This window comes from Pyrus communis, chromosome 15 (genome assembly GCF_041283825.1).
Source record: "Pyrus communis isolate YQ-2024b chromosome 15, ASM4128382v1, whole genome shotgun sequence".
In the NCBI taxonomy this organism is placed as follows: Eukaryota; Viridiplantae; Streptophyta; class Magnoliopsida; order Rosales; family Rosaceae; genus Pyrus; species Pyrus communis.
The window spans coordinates 34,960,500-34,986,302 of record NC_142579.1 but is presented as its reverse complement, the minus strand read 5'-3'; the positions used below and the strand labels follow the sequence as shown (position 1 = coordinate 34,986,302).

The window sequence follows — 25,803 nt, the reverse complement described above, 5'->3', positions numbered from 1 at the left end:
GTAAAGGCCCAAAAATGATTGAACATGGCCCAAATATGTTCCCATTTTTTTTTTTTTTTGAACTTTAACGAAAAGCTCTTTATATTGTTCAATTTAACGAAAAATCACATTTTTACCCTAAAAGTCAATCCTGTTACTATTCACTTTACCCTTTATTTTGTCCTTATCATTAAAACTCGAAGTTTTCAAACCATTTCATTTGTTTTTTTTTTTCTTTTTTGGTGAATAGCCCAAATTTAGAAAATTAGACGTAAAATGATAAACTCTTCTATTAACGATCATGAGATTTGTATGTAAATAGTTCAGTTTAACGTGAATCATGATTTTATCACCTCACTATGGAATGACCTTTTGGTATATATAGGAAACGTTCGATAGGTACTGAGTGAGTGAATTAACAACTTATAAGTTTACTATGATTAAATTTAATTCTTTTGAGATATTTGAGAAAACTAAATATTGAAATATAATCGTCAACAATAATATATTTTTGATGATCATAAAACAGCTTAAATATTACTAGCGTCCAAAACCGGCTCAAATTGTATGCAAGTGGTGTCAATGCGCACTGTTCTCGTATTTTGCTAGCCCAAAATATTTGTTTTCATGTATATATAATATATATACTGTTATGTGCAAAATATTACAAAGCTAAAGGTCATGTGCTTACGAGCGTAATGGGTTCGAACCCCATACTTGGCAAAGCATAGAGGCAGTTCTTCAAAAAAGCATAGAGGCAAAGCATAGTTTATTGTTACCTGATGTTCTGCATTGATATGGGTGGCAACTCCAAAATCTCTTGGAGAATCGAAAACATGTACCTCACAAAAATAAGATGCATCATTTCTTTTGCCATACAAAAATAAGATATACCAATTTGGTGTTCAAATATTATTCCCAACCCTCAATTAGAATGGATTAGTTTGGTCCAACACTATTTTTTCCTCCCTAGTTCCATTTATTTCTATTCTCAGTCATCTCTTATCATATTATCTTTCACACATAGTGTGTGTACGTTATTATAGATTCTTTCTGACTTCATAGGATGATTAAGTAAAAAACCACGCTAACTACGTGTCGTGTTTATGTCAATTTAATTTCCACTATTTTATCTCGTTTTATTCAAGTGCGTGTGTATATATATATATATATATATATATATATATATATATATATATTTTAATGAAAAGAAAAAAACTAATGTATAGTTGATTGATAGAATATTAAGTAGGATGTTGTTTTTCCTTTTTCTACATATCAAGAAGAGTGAAACTGAACTCAAAACATCGAATGTCAAAACATAATTTTGACTAATCGAACTACAAGTCTCTTACATTTCACAGTCCATGCAAACTTATAAATTATCTCATATTTATAAACAAAATTATGTTGTTCTAACGATTTCGACAATTTTCGTGAACTTAAAGCCCATATATTTAGCGTGGGGTGAGGTACACGTCCACCTCAAATTTTAGACCTCAAGAGAGTGACCCCGCATGCGTTGATGAAAAAAATAAAACATATTATTATCCTTCATTTCCTTGTTCTTCTGCACACACACAAGCAATTCGCTGTAAATATAGAACAAGGAAAGAAAGAATAGTGGACATGGACCTCCCAACAACCAACTCAAATTAAAGTCCGAACTTCGGAGATGCTTTTACAAATGTCGGTCAGCTTTCCATCATACAATTTATGGTCCACTAACTCAATTCCATCCAGCTTAACCATGATTCGTAGTCGATAATGAATTTTAGGTTCGTATTTTTCACGGCACGTTCTGAGTTTTATTTTTTTAGCTCATGAATCGCACAATAATGGTTAAAAGAAGCTGAAATATCTCTATGAATCTTTCAGGTTTGATTCCAAAATTCAGTTCTATAAGTGTTATTTTTCAAAATTTTCAAAAGTCCCACAAATTTTTTTATTTTTTTATTTGTAGTAACTAAACTCCCACGAAAATTATTAGTCAATACCTTCACACCTGCACTAAACCACGAAAGCTAAAAGGAACAAAAGTTAGAAAAAAATAAATTAACAAAGAATAATTAGAAAAAAATAAAAGGGAATTGTTATTAACACTTCAAAATTCTCATTATACACTTCAAATTTTATATATTTAGAAAGAAAAATACACTTATAAACAATGTAGAATGAGATTTTTAGAATGCCAATAACACTTCTCAAAATAAACTAACGAATAAATAATCAAATATTTCAAAAGAATACGGCTTGAACGGAAACAAACGCAACCCCGTAAGCCAAACGACGGACTGAACGGACGCACACGAGGAGAACAACGCACTGAACGGAACGGTGACGGACGGAGACGGCAAACATAACGGAACACCCCAAACGCGGCAAACACATATGGATTCAACTCAACTGCCGTGTCACTAATGGATTGAACTGCTAGCTTCATAACTCGTCCGAGTTGGTTGAGGCGACTCATCTGGGCCATCGGAAGGATCTGATCGGATCAGATTAGTTGCCGCCGCGATGTGCGGCTCCGAGTTCAACGCGCCGGGTTCCAAGATCGGAAAAAGAGAGAAATGGCCGAAAATAACCAACATGTGTCTGTTGTGTCACTCTGTAAAACAAAAATCAAAGAAATCGATGTGAATCGTAACTCGCCGCTAGTCATGGGCGGTGGACATGACGGAGAGCCAGCTCGGCCGTGGCTGAATCCCAGCTCTCCGCCGCTGCTGGTGAGCGCAATGTGTAACGCGGTGAACGTGGGCCAGATAAACCCACAAGCCCAGGACCCAAACCTTTTATTCAAATCCAAACCGGATGACCCGACTAACACCTTCCCTTTGCTCCTCTGCCAGATAGAAACAATTTTAAACTCAATTCACACAATCAATGGCGGCCGAACCCGGACCGGAACCCGGATCCACAAGCTTCTCCTCCGCCGTCAACGGCGGCAAGAAGTTGGAGGAATGCCAAACCATGATCCAGAGGAGCCTCCGGAGTACGCTCCTACTTTCCTTCGCCTTTTATTTTCCTTCAAACAAATTAATTTCATGAATTCTAATGTCTGCTCAGGGTTTAGGGTTTTAGGTCTTCTAGGGTTTATCTTTGATTTCCGTTTGTTATCTGCAACCAAACATGCTGTCTCTGTCGGTTATTGAATTCGATTTGATATGTCGGTTATTGAATTTGATTTGATCTGTTTCCTCTTCGACAGCTCCGATGGTGAAATTTCTGTTGAAGCATTTGGAGCAGTCTGGGTGTGGGATTGGGGACAGGTTCATCAAGGCCATTAATTGCAATAAGCAGATTGCTGGCGGTTATATTCGCGGCGAAGGGGTACAATTCAATCGCTATTTCTCTTCGTTTCTATTTGTTTACTTGAAAAGCTCTGATTACAGATTTCAGCAAACTTCATTTTGCAATTGGAATTTAGCAAATGCAATAGAATCTGCACATTACTACTTCGAATGAACATTGTGTTTTGAAAGTTTCAATCTTCGAGTGAACTGAGTGGCGGAACATAGTTTCTTGCCATTCAGTTATCTCGGTCAATTGATTCTTTGTAGAAGAATTCTGTTACAGTTCGGAATAGTAAATGTTTGCGGGATGAGCTTGTTCTGAATCTGATATATTTATCTGTTCTCTATGTCTGCATTTGTACAAGATACTGGTGTGTAGTAACCACATGACAATGCAAGACGATGTCAACCAAGTAGTGATACACGAGTTAATTCACGCTTTTGACGATTGTCGTGCTAAAAACTTGGACTGGGCTAATTGTGCTCATCATGCTTGCAGTGAGGTGTGCGTTGATATAGCAACTGAATCTTTTTCTTGTACTGGACAGTGTAATCTTCAAACCTCAAGTTTATTTATTTTTTTCACAAGTATTTACATACCGTCATTCTGGAACAGATTCGTGCTGCCCATCTAAGTGGTGACTGCCACTATAAAAGGGAATTGTTGCGGGGTTTTGTAAAGATTCGAGGTCATGAACAAGTGAGTTATTTTGGCTTCAATTTAAATAAAAATTAAAGATATACTCTTCTGGATACTTGCTTTGCATACAAAGCGAACTAGTCTTTTACCTTAATTTGATTTGGAAAGATGAATGCCAAAGACCTACGGTTGTAGGAAGGGGGAAACAGCCCTTTTCATATATAACAAAGTTTGGATTTATACCGAATGCAAAGTCATTTGATTTCTCTTGTTCTTTGATTGTCTCACTGTCAAGTAAAAAATAGGGGTTTTAATGAATCGTGGTAATTGGTTGAAATAAACTGGAGATGGAGAAAATCTCCCATATTCTTAGCTGTTCTTCATTTGCCTTAAGTATTATCATATGCTCTAGTTTATTGTTTGTAGGCTAACTGTATCTTTTCATTGGATTCTTGATTTGACATTTGCAGGATTGTGTGAGACGAAGAGTTATGAAATCAGTCATTTGTAATCCGCATTGCTCAGAAGCAGCTGCAAAGGACGCCATGGAAGCTGTTTGGGATGTTTGTTACAATGATACCCAGCCCTTTGACAGAGCTCCTTAAGAAACAGTACTAGGTATTTGCCTGATCGCAACCCAACTGTCAACTCCATGTTTTTCAAAATTTTAATTTGGCATTGCCGGAGACTGCCCATTAAGAGAAACAGGGTTGTTCCCTTATTATTATTTTTTTGGTTGCATAAGATATATTCAATTAAAAAATCATTTTCTTCCTTTACATGGCTGTATGAGGAAAGTTTACTGTATCAGATTTGTCATACAAATTGTACACCGATAACAGTTGTTTTTTGTGCTTACATTTCAAAATAACGCCAACTTATCGTGTTTATTTTTCCTTCAAATTTGACGAACTACGTGTTGGGCTTTGTAGAAGAGAGTTTCTATCAGAAAAATACAATGTTCATCAAAAACGATCCCTGCAGTTTTTTTACGTGTATGGTCAGGCCAACAAAACGACCATGTAATTTATTGGTTCTACTAAGTAATAACTAGATGAGCCTATTCTGCAGACCCCATAATGTTAGAGGCTATTACTCACAGTTCGGGATCTCGGACCATATGGTGATCACATGGATATCCCTTTTTCTTTCTGGATTTTGATTCTAATTAGATTTAGAGGGAGCCTTGGCCGAGGCTTGGGGTGTTCGAGCCTTGATGGGCTTCTTGAAGCTGGAGGGCGAAGGAGAGGGACTAGTCGCAGACTTGGGGGATGCAGCTGGACTGGTGGACTTCTTTCCGGAAGCTGATGAGTCACTCTTGGATGATGTGAACCGGCTGGCGCCGATTGGGTCGTTGATGATGGTGCAGACTTAGGTGAAGAAGATGGAGAGGACGGTGATTTAGTGTCACCTGAGCGACTTCCAAGCTCTCTAGTGCGGGAGGGTAAACTAATAGCTCTTCAATGTGAAAGGGTAAATTAATAGCTCTCCAGTGCGAAAGGGTAAACTAATAGCTCTCCAGTGTGAGAGGGTAAACTAATAGCTCTCCAGTGCAAGAGGGTAAATTAATTCCTCGACACCCATATGGGTAAACTCTCTAGTGCGAGAAGGTAAACCAATTGTTCTCCAGTGCTATAGGTAAACTAATTCCTCGACACCCATCTGGGTAAGCTTTCCAGTGCAAGAAGGCCACATAGCTCAAAAGATCGAATGCTTGAAAACCAACTAGGCAGTGAATAGTCATGGGGCAACAACCACTTTGCACTCAACAGTTCACTTATTCGACTGCTCATCTACAGCAGCTGAGAAATCAAACTCAAGCAGTGTCCTTATTTTCGGCAAGCAGCCCATGCCACGACCAGCCGACGTGCCACATCACCCCAACGGCTGCCCCGCGGCAACATCACCCAAGAAGAAGATAAGGAGAATTAAGTTTTCTTACATTGATGCGGCGCAAAGAAGACAAAGCAATCAATGGAAGATGGTTTTTTGCACGGGCAAGCAAAGAAGAATGCTAGGAGAGGGGGAACAAATATCCTCTAGTTTTCTCTCTTTCTTGTAGGGATAAATAATTGCCCTCTGAAGTTGATTTAATCCCCTACTTAAGGCAAACTTAAATAGGCTTTGGAGGTGATTTATTTCCCTTTCCTAGAAGAATCTAATTCCAAGTCCACTTGAGAATTTGCATTAAGGCTAGATATCTCAACACCTACTGCCCTTTCCTGCGAGCAGCCCAACAGGTGTGGGGGAATTTGTGGAGCCAAAAATAATCACAAGACGACACATGGATTTTTGGATAAAAGGACAAAATTACCCTCGAGGCACACCGGGATTCCTACGCGCGAGCAGTGGGCAATCATCCCTCAACCAAGTCAAAAGTGCCCAAAATAGGTAATAATTCAAAACATGTTTCATCCATCCTCATCAAATCCTCTACACAAGGTAACTCCCAAATCATTTCTCTTTTATTATATTAATTAGCTAATCAATTAGGAATTTATTCTATTAATTAACTAATTAATTGATTTATTATTCAATTATTCCTAATTAGCTACAAATCATGAACCTCACCCAAAATACCAACCAAGTGACCAGTCCTCCTCCTCCTCCTAAAGGGGCCGGCCACACCCCTATAAGTACTACCTCATTCTCTCCAAAACTCAATGCCAATTCTCTTGCTAAATTCTCTAAATTCTCTAAACATTTTTCCTTCAAAATTCTAACTTTGGCATCGGAGGTTCTTCGGCCAAAGCTCCCCTCCCCAATTCATCATGGGCACATGAGGCTCTTGGCCTTAACCTAAGGTGTTATTTGTTTTGTAGATGCAATTTTGTCCAAGATAAAGGAGGAAGAATTTGCATCCACACTCACAAAGAAGATTTGACGAGAATCCTCACAAAGAAGATCCGGCGATGATCCTCTCTCAACTTTTCTTAGAAGAAGTATAATTGAAAATCAAACAAGAACCTTTCGTTTATGGGACATTTGCGATCGTGTTGCTTCATTTTACTCAAAATATACATATATTGGACACCATTTGAGAGACAGTCTCTAATGGCACCTCAAACTAGAAATGCATGGAAAATTTGAAAGATTATATGTCGACCATCATTCAAATTTAATTTTTATTATTTCACCTTGTTTTTTCAAAAAATATATATATATATATTTATGAAAAGAAAAAAAAAATTAATATATTACTTCGCTTTCTTCTCAACAAGTGCAGAAAGAATAAGTGGGACAACATGTAAATTTTGTGTGTTATTTTACAGTTGATTGGTAGAATATTGAACTAGGAGTTTTTTTTTTTTCCTTTCTTTCTTTCTTTCTTTTAGTAGTGTAAAACATATCAAGAAGAGTGAAATCAAACTCAGAATTTAGATGCTAGAAAATGATTTTGATTAGTTGAACTGCAAGTCTCTTACATCTTGCGCTCGATGAAATTTAAAAATACTCTCGTATTTATAAACGAAATTATGTTTATTTAACGGTGTAGACAATTTTGGAAGCGTGCAATCCAATGAGCAATGATTCAAAGCGTCAGCACACATCCACCTCAAACCTAGACATCAAGAGAGTGAGCCCGCATGCGTTCGATGCAAGAAAACATATCATTATCCTTCCTTTCCTTGTTCTTCAAGGACGTTGGATCGTGGATGCCACTTGCACATCAAGCAATTCTATGTAAATACGTAACAAAGAAACAAAGAACAATGTACCTCACAACAACCACCTCGAATTAAAGTTTGAACTTTGTAGATGCTTCTCCAAGCATCTCCAAAGCTCCGTCAGCTTTCCATCTACAAATTTCTGGTCCACCACCTACAGGCTCCAACTCAATTCCATCTAGCTTTTTCCTTCTTTTTTTTCCCTTCCTTTTGTTATTGGTCCTTTTATTTTTATTATTATTATTTTTTTTTTTTTAATTTTCCCCATCACGGCACCTATCACGCCTGGCGCCAGATTAAACGTTAAGGAATATAAATGGGGACCAGGTCACGCTCTTTGGCTTTTACTCCCCTTCTCTTAAACGCGACGGTCCAAAATAATTATAATCTAACCTACCATTCGATCTTAATCCCACAATTCAAAAGATAATACATTGCATTTTTCTAAATAATATTTTAAGTTTCAGAACTGATTTGGTATTGCTGTGTTTCAAATTTTTTTCACTCAAAACTGTGAAAATAAACTGTTTTTAAATGTTTATCAAACACTTTTTTGAACTCTGCTTTTTTTTATACCTATTTTTCATTTTTTATAAAAGCACATTAGTAACATCATTCTTCGTCTCAATAACCTTCGTGTTTTGAAATTTAAATAATGTTTCAAGTCTGAATAACGGCTTCCTTGGTGTTTTCATGTTAACATTAAACTTTTATTTTTCATTCCTTAAATCCAATCATTTTCTATTTTTACCTCAATTTTATTTCTTTTAACTTATTTGGTCATAATAATATATTCAGTTCCCAAGAAGGTTCAGTTCGTCAAATTGGAGGCGCCAACTCCAATATTCAGTTCCAAAAGTCATGTTCAAATTTTTAAGTAATAAATTTTTTTAAGTTATCTCCCACGAACATTATCAGCCAATACCTTCACACCTGGCAACGAACCACGAAAGCTACAAGGAACAAAAGTCAGAGAAAATAAATTAACGAGTAAATAATTAGAAAAATAAATTAACGAATAAATAATCAAATAATTCAAAAGAATATACCTTCAACGGAACCAAACGCAACCTGGTATACCAATACGACGGACTGAACGGACGGAACGCACGTAACGGACAACGCGAACGCACTGAACGGAACGGTGACGGACGAGAGACGGCAAACATAACGGTACACCCCAAACGCTGCAAACACAAATGGATTGAACTCAACTGCCGTGTCACTAATGTTTGAACTGCTAGTTAATTAGTCCTTAATCAGATTTTAATTAGGGGGATTAATTGTGGGATTAGATTAGATACTCCAACAACTGTGCTTCCAATTTTCCATAGCAATTCATTACAAATATGGAGTTTCTCTTTCATAGGGTTTCTTCACTTGACGCCGGTTCCGTTCCGTGCATCCCCAAAAGTGCAAAACTCGCAGGCTTGACTCGGCGCCGCCGCTTCATAACTCGTCCGAGTTGGTTGAGGCGACTCATCTGGGCCATCGGATGTATCTGGTCGGATCGGATCACTGTGCGCTCCGAGTTCGACTTGCCGGGTTCAAAGGGGAAAAAGAGAGAAATGGCCGAAAATAACCAACCTGTGTCTGTTCTGTCACTCTGTAAAACAAAAATCAGAGAGATCGATGTGAATCGTAACTCGCCTCTAGTCCTGGGCGGTGGACATGACGGAGAGCCGGCTCGGCCGCGGCTGAAACCCAGCTCTCCGCCGCTGCTGGTGAGCGCAAGGCCGAATCAGGGCGGTCAAGGCTCGCTTCACCCACTCGCCTTCGACTCCACCGATTCGAACCAGCGAGTTCGTCATAGCGGATCTGCGCATATTCAACCTGTTCGACGGGAAAGATCCGGTGTTTTGACTCCCGCCCTGGTTCTTGTGGAGGCTGCAGCGAAATGATCCCGGATGCGACGTCGGGGAGCACATACAGGTCTTCTTTGGCATCGAAATCGGTCCGGTTTTCTTCGAAACGGCGATGGATCGGTTCGAATGATGGTTGGGAGAGATGGATCGGTGGTCGATGGAGAACCGGACGGACGGAGACGGTGAGGAGGAGGTGTAGAGATTGACACGCGTCGGAGACGCCGATCGGTGGTGATGGTGGTTGTGGATCTGCTGATTGTAGTAGTGGTTTTCCTGGTGGTGTTGGAAGAAGGCGGAGGCCGGAGACGAGAAGCTGGAGCTTGTCGAAGAAGCGAAACCTGATGCGGATGACGAGATCGCGCCATTGGAAGCCGTGTAGAACCTCCCAGAAGGTGAGAGCGAGCGGAGGACCGGTCCGCTTCCATTGGACCGGGTTCTCGCTCTCGATGAATAAGATGCGGTCGCCATTGGAGAGAGTAGAGAGAGAAAGTAAGTGATGAGAGGAGAGAGAAACGAGAGAGAGAGTCTTTTTTACCTAAAGGCCCCTAGGGCATTGGATTTGGCAAACCTATCGAGTCTCAAGTGCCGGTTTTATAGATCAGGAAGGGGGAGGGCGGGTGGTAATTAGAAGGATATCTGGGGGTTATTTGGGAATCCCGGTTTACAGGATTGGTGGGTTTTCTGACAATGGGAATCTTATCCAACGGCTGGAGTGATGGGGGAGTGGCCGAAGAGGACGAAAGTTGGAGCCGCTTGTTCAGCTTCTGCCGGGGCCACTCCAGAGCAGGCCACGTATAAACTCAATGGAAACGCTTGCGTTTGAAAGTACGAGAGGCCCAGTAATTTTCTCTTAATTACGTATTGCCATTGGCTTGTTCGGCGTGTAATCCCTTAACTAACCCCACACTTTTGGGCTTTACTCTCCTAGGTCCCTAGTTTATTGCTTTTTCACTATTTTATTAATAAAAATTTATACAGTTATATTGTTTAACCTTTTTAAAATAAGTTGACTGGTAGGTTGGGTTGTTTATTTATTTTTTAGGAATTTTGGTATGGAGGCAAAAAATAGCCAACGGGATTCTCTTCAGATTTTTTTTGTTGAGGATCTTAGAGATTCGTAAATTATGTCGGTTTATTAGATATTGTATGATCAGTTTTCTGTTAGATACTGTTTGTATTTAATTTTAAATCAAAATATTTAAAATAATTTCTAATCGTACAATATACGATGAACGAATATGATTATTAAATCTTCGAAATCCTCACAAAAAGGTTCCGGATTCTAAAAATGGGGCAGGATTCAGGGTACTAATAATGGAGTTGGTTCTTTTACGTTGAATTTAATTTTTTTTAGGCGAGTGGGCACTTGGTTGCTCAAATTAGTGGAATTCTTAATCACTTTTAATCCTTAATTTTTATTGTTCTTATCTTTGTCTAGGAAAAATGCAAATCTTCGTATTCACTCGAAGAATCAAGAAAGAAAAAAAAAAAAACAAAGTTAAGAATTCTTTTATAGGTTTAACCGTGATCGTTCAAATAGAAAAGTTGGAAGATTAGGAGAAAAAAAAATCATACTCTTCCCCTTATATATCTGGTGAATTAAGACATACACTAGAGAGAATTTGGACGTGAAGGGAGATAAATACAAAAAAAATATATAAACTAATGTTTATGAATGTCAAACCACATGCTAATATGTATCTAAAGAATGAGTAAATTACGTGAGTTTGAACCAAAATATTCCTAGCTCATTGTGAGGCTCAGTTCATCATTTTCTTTATAGTATAAATAATATCGTTTGTTAAAAAAAATGATTATAATAATTTAGGAGTTTGATCAAATTCAAAACTATGAAAATTGGGCCAAACTTGTGGTGTGAGACCAAAGTATTGTTCAATTTTTTATGACCGAGTTGTTGTTAATTTATTCAAACAATACTTTTCATACTAGTTGAACATCCATAGGCTTACAATATCATATGATTCAATTATTTTCTTTGATTCTCATTTGATTGGTTAAATTCAATAATTAAATAACGGTTGTTTTACGGATATGAAGTCCATAATCTCGGTTACAAAAACGGTTACACCCGCTAGAAGAAGTCCAATTTCAACATATTGAATTCTTAGACGACCAATTCAAATTGGTGAATAATTCTGAAGCTTGAAGGAGGGCGCAAAAGAATAAGAGGATTCGACTGCGCATTCTTTGCCGATTTCATTCACACGTTTTAAACTTTTAATTGAACTTGCTTGGTTTTATACGAAGATTCAAGTTGAATATGCTTCAAGCTTTCCTGAAACTTGCAACTTAAAGTAACAGCTAGCAAAACGTAAAATCAGGAATTGGATCCTCTTTGAGGTAATGCCTCGGGATCCTACTGACTGAACAACATGGACCGTTGGATTTTGATCAAACGGCTACAAACAGGGGCGGTCCCTCTATAGTTATAATAATTGTAGCCGTTGGATCAAAATTCAACAACTCATGTTGTCTGGTCAGTAGGATCCCGAGGCATTGTCTCGGAGAGGATCCAATTCCGTAAAATTAATGGTAGAAACGAAATCTTCGTCAACTCTTCACATATACGTCTTGAATTCAAAACTCTTATTTTATTTCAATTATTGTAATACTTTTGAATTTTACGTTTTTCACCTAAAGATAATAAATTTTTTTTTTTAATAAATAACTTTTGACGCACTTGTAACTTGGAGCATGTGCTCAAGATGTAACGCTCCACCAACTCAGTCACTGCCTCAACCATATCCAACCATAGCTAAAGCATTAGGGACCTAATTTTGCCGCCAAATACTTTTATCCCACTTGCAAGTTAGGCCATTACACGTGGATTCAATATTGAAAGCCCAGTTTTCTTTACGCTATGTTTGGACGATGAATTTTCAAATTTAAGAGATTTGGATCATACAATTAAGAAATGAATTACGATATATTAATCGGAGGGATTTAGTAAATCCTCTTGCATGCACGCCTTTATAAAGCTCGTATCAGGAAAATTGTAATCTCTCATATAAGCATTTAGTGATGCATTCCTTAGTAAGCTTAATCTCAATCTGTTATGACTTGAAAATCTCTCATTAAAACATGACCCTTAAGGATAAAAATAACTTTATTCAGGTCCAAGTTGTAAGAATCTTATGTGGACTCAACTAGTTAGGATAAAGGAGAAGTAATAGGTTGGTAATACAAATCATATGGAGCTTGAATACGTGTAAATCTACATCTTATAATTGAGGAATACATTTCCAATGTGCGTTTGAAAATAAGCACTAATCACAACTGCTCCATACATGGTTGGGATTGGGTGCAACGGGTGAATAACCAACCCTCCACGATAGATGGAAGTTGGCTACCATTGCATCTATATAAAATGAATTCCCTACTCACAGAGAAAGGGTTCTACGTTCAAGGGGTCTATCACTATTAGAATATAAAGGTTTCTAAGTGAGTAAAAGAGTTCTTGGACAACCACGATGGCTTCGACAGTTATGCTGCACAAATGCGTTCTCCTGAAACTACTGATATGGTACTGCTATGGGTGCTTCGACAGGTTTGTCTTCGACCCTTATGTCTGCTTGTGGTCTAGGTTAATGTTAAAAGAATAGGATTTGTTCCAACACAAGTGTGGCCATATCCCCTTGAATGTAATGCTTTTATGCTGCAACCACAAAGGAAAATACTAGGGAAATTATATTTTGCAAATCACACAAAATGACAATTGATGGTTGAATTCTATTTTTAACGATTTAATGAAAGAATTCAACCATTAACCGTTACATCATATGATCTACAACATATAATCTCTTTAACATTATCCAAACGAAGATATATCTTCCAGTAATTAAGGCTAGTTTAACTGTTGAAGTAAAACATCACTTTTATATAAAACAATATGTATTAAAAATAAAAAAAAAGGTCAAAGCTTAATAATTTGATTAGAGGTGAGAAAGATTCAACAAATCGAAAATAATTTTATCTTTTGCTAATTAACTATTTTATTAATATCTGACTGGGTATGAAGAACGGAGGTATTATTTAACTATGGTCCAATCCATTAGACCTAGTTTTTTGCCCCCTTCCAAATGAATAGATTTGACCGGCATATGTAGTACGTACTAAATAAATCACTTGGCATTTGTAAATGTGGATCAGAGCGAGGAGGGAAAAACAATTTAAATAATAGTTCTTGTGCATAGGCTAATTAACTTGTGGCAATGGCTAAAATGATCGATATTGACATAACTTTTCACTTTGGTATTTGATATTTAAAATAGATAAAAGTGGTTTATGAGTTTGTCCATTGTCAATTATTTTGGCCATTCCGCAAAAAAATTATGTTGAATAAGGGTCAAAATGACAAAATATTCTCAATTTAATAAATAACAAGCCAAAATGATTTGACAAAAATTGAGGATATATTTTGTCAATGTGGTGCTTAATTAAAGAGATTTTTTTCTGAAATGACCAAAATGATTGACTGTGGATGAACTCAATGATCACTTCTATCGATTTCAAATTTTAAAAACCAAAGTAAGGATTGCGTCAATCTCAAAAACCATTTCGACAAAAATCTTAACTTGATGCTTATCTTGAGCTCTTTATATTGTCACTTATTGCATTTCATAGATAAGTTTGTGAGCTTATTAAAAAACAAAAATGATTAAAATAAAGCAAACTTTATTTGTAATTATTGCATAGGCAAGCTGTAAGTTGTTTAAGATATTCTTATTTGGGTTGTGTGCTTGGGTTCTAGATGACAAAGAAAGCAGCCCTTTTTTAAATTCAAATTTATAAGGGAGAGTACGTTTTCTTTAGCCGATGTTGTTACACCCACTGCCAAGATTGACGATTGCATTCATGTCCTAACCTTTAAGCAACAAATATAGTAACATATGGTACAATTACCTTTTTGCTGTAATTACAATACCCTAATTTACTCAAATACCTATTAAACCACAACTATTTGACCTTTTAGTCGTAAATTGTACCACAAGTAATCAAATATACTTAAGCCAGTTCTTGACTCTAATTTTGTGTGTGAATGTTTATGAATATGTCAATGGCGATGTCACTTTGGCCTTTGGCACAGTCTTTGGGTCATATGGCTCTGAAGTTGATCCTAATAGCATCACGAAATTGCTAGAAGCATAGAAAACTTTGTAACATTTGCTTAGATATTTTGGTGGTATATAATAGAATAAGATGTTTCATTATCACCATCACATCAAGTCTTTCTTGCAATTTAATTGAATTAATAAATACTCAAATGTCAAATCGTTCGTAGTCAATTGTTTGAGGAAGAGGAAAGGAAAGTATCATTGGTACTCCAAAAATCTCATTCTACATTCCTAACGAATGTATTTTTCTTTCCAAATATAGAAAATTTGGAGTGTATAATGAAATTTTTGAATTGCCAATAACAATTCCCATAAGAAATAAGGATCCTTTGTGATTGGTATGGGTCAATTGAGGTTTACAAGGCTGGCAAAGGAGGCACACCAGCCAAATTGTGTAATAGGTGAAGTGAAAGAAACAAACAATACGTCACCCTTTTCAATTTTACAACCAACACGTATAAACGATAGATTTGAACTTTGAACATTTTAAAATATTAAGAAGGAAAAATATCGTCGTGGCAACAAATATTGTATGAATTTTAGTCAAAATGTTATTTGAAATTGACATAACTCTTCATTTTGGTCTTTAAGATTTGAAATCGATAAAAGTGATTCTTGAGTTTGTCCACTATCAATCATTTTGAACCTTATGTGAAAAATCTTTATTAAATAAAGATCAAAATAACAAAATTACCCTCAATTTAATAAATAATAATCCAAAAATGATGTGATAAAATTGACGATGGACAAACTTAGAGAGACCACTTCTATCGATTTTATATCTTAAAGACTAAAGCGAGGAGTTATGCCAATTTCAAAGATCACTTTTAACTAAAAAGCGAACATTGTATTGTTGTGATTACTCAATTCAAAACCAGCAAGGATGAATGGAGTAGGATTCTATCATCTCTTTTTTTCCCTCCCCTTCCCACCCCTCCTATTTGAACAGTCATAGTTAAGTCCATGTTAACATTTTATATTATTATTTTTTTTTTTTATAGAAAGAGAAAGACAAAGTAGAGAACGTGAGATGAAGAGATGGAAAGGGATGGAAAGAGGAAGGGAGATGATCCTAGTCCAAAGATGAATTGGTGTTAATATTTTCAATTTTATATGTGGCAGTGACTCATAATATAATGTATGAAGGCCACCCTCCATGTTTCAAATTTGAAGGACAAGGAAATGACTGAAGGCAACCCTAAGCAAGTAACATCCCAAGATAAAGAAACCTAACCACTTTGTTTGCAACCAAACCAAGAATTTTCAAAACTTTAAAATTATTTATTAATGCAGTGAAAACAACACAACAATATTTCATTGATTAAAATAAAAAACATTACTCTTGTTGATAGAAAACTCATTGGCATTATTTCACCCTTAAGCATAAGATACTTAATATAAATTGTGGAAAATAAAAAGAAATAAAACAATAACCTTGTTGTATCAATAATTGGTCCCCGAAAAAAAACTGCCTTAATCTCCACTTGCTGATTAGGTCAAATCAACATTGAGATTAGAGAGAAGGTTTTGCATCTGAAAGTGGTTAAGCTGCTTCTAAAATCATATTTTAATTCCACTAATCTTGATTAGGCTGCTGTCTTTCCTCCAAGACACTACTATTTTATTTTTATTTTTTTAATTTGAAACTCTATCCCCTCCACATGTTGGAGCTACAAATAGTGTTGAAATTTGTTGAGAAACTTTCAACTGAGCACATGGATGGCCGCTGTGCGGGTGACCATTTGAAGCTTACAGCTGGGAAATGCCTCAGTTTTCTGAAGAACCACATGCATTTTTTCACTAGATTTTCTCCTCGAGGAACACAATATCTTGTTTTTAGTAGAATACAAGGAATGAAAAAGTAAGTGGATCGCACGTTAAATTAGGTATGCCATAATCGAATGATAAGATATATCTCATACCTGAACTAGGTTTCATTTCCGAATAATTTTCATTCGTGATTTTTTCCATTGCAAGTAAGAAAACATGCTTGTAAAAATAAAATTTGAAATTTTTTTTTCACCTTTTCTTTTGGGTGTTGGGTGTAGTGACCACCAAATTTTTGAATGCTTGTAGAACTCCAGGTTCATAATTCAAGAGGACCAGAACATTTTCTTCATAAACTCAGGCGGGAAGTTGAGCCCAAATACTAGTTGGCCTTAAAGGAATTGGACTATTTTATCAAAAATGAAAGAAATGCAAATTGCATAAATTTGAGATTGCTTTGCTTTTTTCTAAAACTGTTTTTACTGGTATGTAAAAATAAATAGTGAAAAAGTTAGTATTTGGTAAATTATAGTGATAGAAAGTATTTTTAGCAACAACAAAAAATGATGGTGTAAGATTGTCAATATAAAAGTTTCATTAATCGGCAGTGTTCACTTGCCTTCAAAGGAAAAATAAACGTTTTTTTTTAGAAACATATGTAGAGTTGGTTCTGCTTTCTGCTGTTTTGGACCCATGATTTTGAAAAAAATTTCATTTACCAAACACAACTAAAAAGACCCCAACTTTTTGAAGTAGCTACTTTTAAAAAAATTTAAGCAACCCCAAACCAGCCTAACAAGAAGCATAAAGACAAATCTAACATTCAATATGCAGAAAGTTTCAAACCAAAAAGAATCCATTTGCAATGTTACACAATTAAGCAGTGGAATCAATGCTCCGAAATTTCACCAAGATCCTTTTCTCCTCCAGTACCTTGAGCGGATTCAGCCATCACCTCTTTCGTATAAATGCGGTGGCGCCGCTCCCTCCCATATATCACCCAGAAGAGGAGTGAGAGCATGACCGAGGTAGAAACAATCACCAACCCAATGTAGATCCATCTACTGTACCGGCTTAGGCCGGGACAATGATCCCGGTAAACGTCACTAAAAGTTTCCCTAGCAAACGTGCAGTCTTGCAGTTGAACCAGTATAGGGGCATAATTATACAAGCCGTTACACAGACTTACTCCGGTACTCATCTGGCTGTAGAAAGTTGGGGTCAAACGCCCCGCTGTGGTGCAAATCCCGTTTGGTGAAACCTGGCAGACATATTTTCCCCATACCTACAAAAATTTGAGCGAAAGTGCTTGAGGTTAGCTAAATTGGTCTATGAATGTAGCCGTAAAACTAATGTCGTCGAAAACTTTATCCATCGAGTATTTTATGCACTAATGTAGCAGAGTTCGGTACCTCTGTTGCATTGTTCAAGTTTACTTCGCCTGCAGTGCAAACTCGATCGGTCAAGTCAGGAAAAAATGGGTTGCAGAGGGTTGGCACCAAGGGACCAGATTGATTGAAGTACATTGGCACAAAGGCGGGGGCGAAATTTAAGTTAGAGACGTTGGTGATGACCTCGTTGATCAAGTCGACCAGTTGCAAGGTGACTTCTTTGTTTCGCAGCAAGGTTTCTTGGGCGGTTGCACTGTCTACACAGGGCAGTATATCATCTAAAGCTGTATGTGCGGCGGGGTTTTGGACCCATTCATCCATTGCAACACAAGTATCTGCAGCCACACTAGTATGTCAAAGGGAAGAAATAGTTAGTTCTAGGTACAGATTGACGATACCTATTACTTAATAGTTAATACCAGATGAAAAAGATCAGTCGTGGGCGAATATTTAGCGAAACAAGGAACCAAGCATTTCTTTTAGGAAACAAAACCGAAACCATTCAATCTAAAAACTAGTCACATTTTTTAAAGACAAAGTCGAAGAAGAAAGAACTTTTAACTGGAAGTAATCACAAGACTTACTTATGTAGAAGAAGGAACGTGCCACACAAAATAAATGTTCCCGTCACAAGTATCCATGCTGCGATTACCAGGCTGCAACAGTTAAGATATAATTCTTTGGTGAGTAAAGAAACAAGCAAACGTTTAGTGCAAATTTACACAGCTCTAAAGAAAGAAATGACAGAAAGAGAGAAACGAGGTATTGTTGGAACTAACTCACATGTACACAAGCAACTGCATCCCGAAAAGTGAAAATACTGGAAGGATATGTTGCGAAAGAGAAAAGAATAAGTACCACAAAGTAAGATGTTTAGGAAACCAGAGTATAGCGTCATAAGGATATCAAGCAACTTACACAATCCCAGAAATGTTAAGACAAGCAGAATGGCAGCACTTATGATAAGCGCCAACCTCCTGCACGTACATTAAGATCCGATAAGGTTTCAAAAGATATGGAACACGTAAAATGGTAAAAAGAAAGGGAAAGGTTTTTATCTACATTGAATCTAAGAGATCTCGTATGTCCTTTGAATTCTCCACGGTTTTCTCGGCAAGGGTATTAGCAGAAGAATTAATCTTTCCTCCGATTTGATCGATATCAGTTTGAACGTTAGCAGGTAAATAAACTTGATCAACTCCAAGCTGCTTGGCCGAAGCAAGATAATCCGATGCATTCCTCAATTGTACGACTGTAATATCTGCCTGATGTACAACATACTCCAAAGTACTTGTTGTGCTACTGTGAAACCTCTGTTGACCAGTGTATAACACAACACATCCGATGCTGTAATCACAAAATAGCACAACAGTTTTTAAACAAGTGCAGCTGAACATGAAGTCAAAAATACACACAAACACACACATATGATTTATACATATGTATATATTTGTAGAGAGAGAGGGAGGTACATTGTTGCAATGGTGAAGAGCACAAGGAATATAAGAGAAAGAGCATAGGCTGTCCGAGAATAGCCATAAGTCTGCCTTTGACAGCAAAAGTAGCAGACGGAGATGATCAGCAAGCTCAAGCCAAAACCCAGGAACCAGATTGCAGCAATGGCAAAAAGGGGAACTGCAGTAAAACCCACCGACTGCATTCGAGGAAAATATTAGATAAAGAATGTGTATACGAACTTACAAAGACATTTCAGACTAAACACAAATGAAAGTGTTATTTAAGTGATGATCAATAACATACATTCAGAGAAAAATTTGAAGAAATAAAATTTTTGCAAACAAAGTTTTACAAACAAAACCGACAGAATGAGTCATTCAAAGATCGCTGGAAAAGTTACTTTGTCACAAACCAAACAGAACGATTGACCATCATCCATATGCATATTACAGTGAGAATGAGACCAAGACCTCAAAGACGAACTAAAAGATGTTTGAAATTTTGTAATCGTCAATTACTGGCATTGTATGTCATCTCTCGGTCACCTCGTGAACAATATTCATGGTCGCTCGCCCTTGAATTTTGATATCAAGTATTGAGATTAAAACATTAAAAACACATTCATATATGACGTAGTGAGTAATACAACATTTTTGTACCATTTACCCTGAAGTACTACACAATATCATAAAATCAGTTCACGGTGTTGAAATTATTACAAATTGGTGTTTTAAGTGCTGACAAATATTGCCAAATTCTAGCAATTTCACTCAAGTAAATTTCTATCTCTTGTTTTAACTGCAAAACAACAATGGAGTAACTTTCTCCCTGATATCAAAAGCACCCTTATCATAATAAAAGACATAAATTTAGAAGAAGAAAAGACAAAAGCAAAAAAGCAAAGTTGTTGAAAAAGCGAGATGAACTTACAGCCCAGTAATGATGATCACTGATATTCCAGCCTCCTGTGTACCTCTTGAACCCATTGAGAGGGTCTTTCCTCTGTGTTCTCTGTGCAGCTAACACAATCGATGAGCGTTCAACCGGTGCGCCGAAGGGTCCCTCGACTCCCTCCATAAGGAACCTCCCAGTCCCCCATTGATACCCCACTTCATATTTTCCATCAAAATCCCACCCTAAAAGTAAAAGAAATCAGTAAAATAAAGGAAAATGGAAGGGAAAAGATATTTGCCTTTTGATATGTTGCTTTGAAAATTTGGAAAAATTCAATTAAAAATTTTATAGAAGGAAGTTAAGGTTATACACAAATCAAGGGTGGGAAAGGAGCTCAACTCATTACAAGCTTAAGTAAAGTTAAGAAATTTGGTGTGGGCAATGACTCCACACACTCCACAAACTCCTCACGTGTGTGTGACAACAATTATGCCAAATACAGCACAACATATTGGATGAAACATGTAGCTGTTGGACTTCACACGTCAGTCAATCTGTTGTGATAACACGTAAAACGTTGCGGTTCTACCCCAAACTAATTAACAACAAGGGAGCAAAGAGATTTTCAACTTTCCGACGTTGGACTACACTACAAATCCTCACAGATACCCGTGGACAATGTACTACCACCCTAGAAGGCAAGAAGTAAAGATTTCAAAAGTTTCAATGTTTTTTTTTGGGTGAATGAACTATGAACACAAATCACAGAAACGTGCATGATATCAAAGAAATGAAGAACCCAAATGAGGAAATGCATGGAGAAGTGAAGTAAAGTGAGTACCTGAAGTTGGTGGTGATTGGAAGGGTGGAAAGTTTGAGTCCCCATTAGAGAAGAAAACGAAAGTTGGAGAAGAGAGGAAGAGAAAAATGAGCAGAAGGAGAAGCAGAGAGGAGGAAAGAGAACCGTAATTTAACATGCTGAGAAGTCACAGAGTGTGAGAGAGAGGCAGTGGAGAAGGGTAGGAGGGAGGGAAATGCTGTATACTTTCATCCCCCAGTTAATCAGTATGTCGTTGTCGCTTTTGGTTTTGCGCCGAACAAGTATTTTTACAGAAATACCCTCTTCAAAGTTCTCTTGTTGGTGATTATATGGGAAAGAGTAGTTAAGGTTTTGGTATTTTAAATATAAGGAAACTAATGAAAAGGGTTTGAAAACTTTAAGTTTTAATAATAAACACAAAATAAAGGACAAAATGAATAGTATCAGGATTGACTTTTTAGTGTAAAAATGTGATTTTTCGTTAACATGAACAGTACCGTGGACTTTTCGTTATAATTCCCTTAAATCTATTTTATATTTCATGTGAAGAGTGCTCAATATGTATTTTGTGGCTTTTTAGTATGGTGGAAAATTTTAATATAACCAATAGTTAGGTTGCAATAATATATGTAATCACATAAATTATATATTACGGTCAAATTAAACCGGTACATTTATATTAGTGAGTATAACGTTTTCTTCAACTTACTATATTTCAAATTCAAACTCTAATCGTCATATTGTTCGTAACAATAACACCCATAAAAATACAATTAATAAGAAGGGTACACTGGTCAATCTGCAAATAGATAAAAATCATGAAAAGTTCTGCTGCGGAGGTGTAGAAATTCAAAAAGGCCAGTGTTGGGTCCCAAAAACCGTGTCAGCCTTTAACGGCTCGTTCCTCGAGGAATTGCCATTTTTTCCTTCTCTTATTGTCCTCCAATGGGGACTATAGTCCAGGTAGGACCACAATCTCAGCCGCGTTTCTCGGTTTTCTCTTCTTCCCGCCGAAAATATTTGGGCCTTATAAATTTTCATTTGTAAGTTGGGCTATGAGTTACAGGTCTATGGCCTATTGTTTATGCGCGTGTTTGTGAATGTTATCGGTTTGGTATATTGTGAAATGTGAGCGACACATACGTCAACGGTCAAGCGACACATTTTGGGTATGCATCAAATTGGTTATTCATGTGTTTTGTAATTTAAGTAGTTAAAAACGTTTATCTTGTATCTAAAGTCTGAGATTAAGGGAGTGTATTTAATTAGAATTTTAAGGGATTTTCATTCTTTTAATGAATCTAAGGGTATTGAATTAGAATTTTAAGTGATTTTCTAAAATTCAAGGTGTATTTAAGATAGTTTATTAAAATCCTTAGAAATTCGGGTGTATTCAATTAGGATTTTAAAGAAGTTTATAACATTTCAGGTGTATTCAATTAGAAATTAATTTTAAAGAAGTTGAGAAAGTTGAGGAATTAGAGGGAATTGGAAATATTTCGTAGTGTATTTTAAGTATCTACAAATCTCATCTCTCCCCATGAGATTTCGAGGGAATTTAATCAAAATTTTATATAAAATATCTACAAATCAATTAAACTCCATAAAAATCCATAGATTTATAAATTCATTAAAATCTCTCATATTCTCAATTGAATACACTCCCCTTAAACTTCGATTTTATAAGTAATTATAAAGTATGCTTAAACTTAACCCTAAATATATCACTTTAATTACGTGGCATTATGTGTAGCCCATCCAAGCCGGTGGCTTCATGCTAGTTTGTTCATGAACTATATTGAACAGTGGTGGCAACGCCTTGTAAACACCAGCAATGAATAATTTATCAGTACTGATCTAAGCCAACTGATTCTCAAAGAGTGGAAAAAGAAGAAGCATGAGCAGTATGTATCCTAAATTATATACAAATTTGTTACAAGAAATCTAACATTATATGTAACATCCCACATCGCCCAGGGGAGTGATCCTTAAATGTATATTCCCATCCTTACTTAGCACGAGGCCTTTTGGGAGCTCACTGGCTTCGGGTTCCGTAGGAACTCCGAAGTTAAGCGAGAAGAGGGCTAGAGCAATCCCATGATGGGTGACCCACTGGGAAGTTGCTCGTGAGTTCCCAAAAACAAAACCGGGAGGGAATGGTAAGCCCAAAGCGGACAATATCGTGCTACGGTGGTGGAGCGGGCCCGGGAAGTGATCCCACCTGGGCCGGGATGTGACAGATTTGGTATCAGAGCCTAACCCTGGCCGCGTGTGTGCCGACGAGGACGTCGGGCCCCTAAGGGGGGTGGATTGTAACATCCCACATCGCCCAGGGGAGTGATCCTTAAATGTATATTCCCATCCCTACTTAGCACGAGGCCTTTTGGGAGCTCATTGGCTTCGAGTTCCGTAGGAACTCCGAAGTTAAGCGAGAAGAGGGCTAGAGCAATCCCATGATGGGTGACCCACTGGGAAGTTGCTCGTGAGTTCCCAAAAACAAAACCGTGAGGGAATGGTAAGCCCAAAGCGGACAATATCGTGCTACGGTGATGGAGCGGGCCCAGGAAGTGATCCCACCCGGCCCGGGATGTGACATTATATATACCTTCAATATATAGGTGGCGCATGAAAAAGGCTGTGGAAGAATTAAAACCTTCAACAACTCCTCAGATCATACGTATTTGGAATAAAGTCCAACAAATAAGGTACAACACCATTTCTTACCTATTTATTTTTAATGGCATTCTCTATATCATTCTACAAATGAATTATCTCAAATTATAAAATAAAATAAAACAATTTATGGGTGCAGAAAAAAGATTAACAGTGGCCAAACAACTTTTCTAAATACGGTAAGTCTTCTTTTATTTTCATACAAAAGTATACTATAAATTCAAATTGCATTCAATTTTCAAATATAAATAAAATTGCATTTTTTGTCAGTTTTACAAACATCACACCCGTCTCCAAGTACAAAGGTTGAAGTACAAGATTAAGGTAATATTTCTTATTATTTAATTTTGTAAATATGGTTACAATTTGTTACCTCAAACTTGACAAATATATTTATCTTTCAGTATTCTACAAGTAACTGGAGTAAAAGTATTGCCATGAGAAAATTGTCAAACTTAAAGGTATTTAGGTTAAGTTGCTTACAATCTTTATAGTTAGGATTGTGCATTATAGTTAGACTTCTTATTTTATCATCATTGCTTGCAGATTAACCATGAAAATCTAAAGCATCAAGTGCAAGCAAATGGGTGGCAAGCATGGCTTTGATTTCACACGTAGGCGCTATGTTTACATATGTACATGTTGTCCATATTTTGCTTTGCTTCGTATATTAGGAGTTCATCCCTAGCTAGCCTATAACTTTGATTGAAAACTTATGAATCTAAAACATTTTGATTTAAGGACATTAAGTGTTGTCAATATGTATTTAGAAATCAAATTACATGTCATATTTTCATATTTTTTTATTTATAAATAGTATATGTTTTCCCGTTTTATCTTCGTTGTTGTTTTAAAGAAAAAATAGTAAAAAATGTATGAGAGATTACTCACATATGTGCAAATTGTATGGAATATATGCTCCTAAATTATTCAACAAATGTGGCAATATGACAATATGGCATGCGATAACACCATTATCACTTTGGAATGATGTGATGATTGTACGGTAACACCATTATCTCATCAACCTTTCTTCAACTCAAGCAATTGGAACTACGTAGCCTGGCCCATGCTCTAATGTTGAACATCTCAGTCCTAACCCAAAATGGCACACCCATAATTATGTACTCACTCCTCTAACTGCATCAACTATCCCATTCACACAACCATTGAACAAATGATCTGCCAACCTGCTCGAATGACGCCAAATATTGCCCATAATACCTTTTTGTCCACCATAATAAAAAAATGTTGTTGTGCACCCTTTTAATACAGCCACTAATCCTCATGTTACAAAATATATTGATCATTTCATATTTTCTATACAACATTAAATAATTAAGCATATTTTTTTATTTTTTATATGAGAGTTTAAGGAACCTAACTCTTGATCTTCTTCTGTACAATATATAAGGGTAAAATGATACTGATGGAGATAACAAAATTCTAACTAGACTGAGTAACTTAATTACCAAAGTCATAATAATGATCAAGCATAGCTCATTTCGTGAAATCAAATTCTATCAGCCAAAAAAAAAAAAAAAAGACACCATAATAATTAGCAAGCAAAAAAAAAAAAAAAAGGTGGATTGGTTAGTGTACAATTCATAAATTTCATTTTTTGGTACAATGGGCAGGTGCAAAAAGACTAAGTTAGATGATTGAACATAATAAAAAATTGAAAATAATAAGAAATTGTTGTGATGGACACAAACACAATATATAAAATAATCACTTAAGAAATATAAGAATATCTAAAACAACACATTTTTGGGGCGCGTAACGCCTGTGATGCAAAAATATCTCTCGCACGCACGTTAGTGCAGAGAGGCTAGTTTTATGAAAAGATCAAGTAATTTTATTTATTTTAAAACAAAATGGAAAAAAAACAGGTGTTGAACAGTTCAAATGAAAATGCTAAGGGATATTATAGTTGACCACGTAATACGGATCAGCTATTATCCTCTACTTTGATCTAGTGTTAGGAGAAATTTTTAGTTGTGACGGGAACACGGATGGTATACCATTTGTTTTTATGTAAGTGGTGAAATTTTTTAATTTTTAAGTTATTAACCTTTTAACATACATATCCCACCATTTATATAGAGACATGTGGTATATCACCTCGTGTGACGGTCACACTGAAAAATCTTTACTAGTGTAACTCATACCTGCGGACTGCAAATTAATAGGTCAAGTAGCAGTTTATCCGATTCC

The 25,803-nt window shown here is 36.5% G+C and overlaps 3 protein-coding genes across 4 annotated transcripts; 1 reads left to right on the top strand and 2 right to left on the bottom strand.

Moving 5' to 3' along the window:
- Positions 1-2,223: 2,223 nt before the first annotated feature.
- On the top strand, positions 2,224-4,818 carry LOC137716211 (mitochondrial inner membrane protease ATP23). 2 transcript variants are annotated; one of them, XM_068455637.2, is made up of 6 exons: positions 2,231-2,708; positions 2,832-2,974; positions 3,191-3,312; positions 3,641-3,778; positions 3,892-3,975; positions 4,386-4,818. In XM_068455637.2, the coding sequence occupies exons 2-6, from the start codon at positions 2,866-2,868 to the stop codon at positions 4,518-4,520; spliced, it is 588 nt and encodes a 195-aa protein (XP_068311738.2). In that variant the 5' UTR covers positions 2,231-2,708; positions 2,832-2,865; the 3' UTR covers positions 4,521-4,818. The 2 variants fall into 2 exon arrangements, with proteins under 2 accessions (XP_068311730.2, XP_068311738.2); XM_068455629.2 differs by having other exon boundaries at positions 2,224-2,974.
- Positions 4,819-8,879: 4,061 nt separating this feature from the next.
- On the bottom strand, positions 8,880-10,025 carry LOC137739000 (uncharacterized). Its single transcript, XM_068478477.2, has one exon. It carries the CDS (start codon positions 9,914-9,916, stop codon positions 9,236-9,238), a length of 681 nt encoding a protein of 226 aa, XP_068334578.2. The 5' UTR covers positions 9,917-10,025; the 3' UTR covers positions 8,880-9,235.
- Positions 10,026-17,155: 7,130 nt separating this feature from the next.
- LOC137712779 (uncharacterized) lies at positions 17,156-21,214 on the bottom strand. The gene is made up of 9 exons (XM_068451944.2): positions 20,935-21,214; positions 20,130-20,335; positions 19,214-19,395; positions 18,804-19,088; positions 18,660-18,718; positions 18,525-18,561; positions 18,326-18,397; positions 17,763-18,087; positions 17,156-17,635 (listed from the first exon to the last, which is right to left on the bottom strand). Exons 1-9 carry the CDS (start codon positions 21,068-21,070, stop codon positions 17,240-17,242), a joined length of 1,698 nt encoding a protein of 565 aa, XP_068308045.2. The 5' UTR covers positions 21,071-21,214; the 3' UTR covers positions 17,156-17,239.
- Between the last annotated feature and the right edge of the window lie 4,589 nt (positions 21,215-25,803).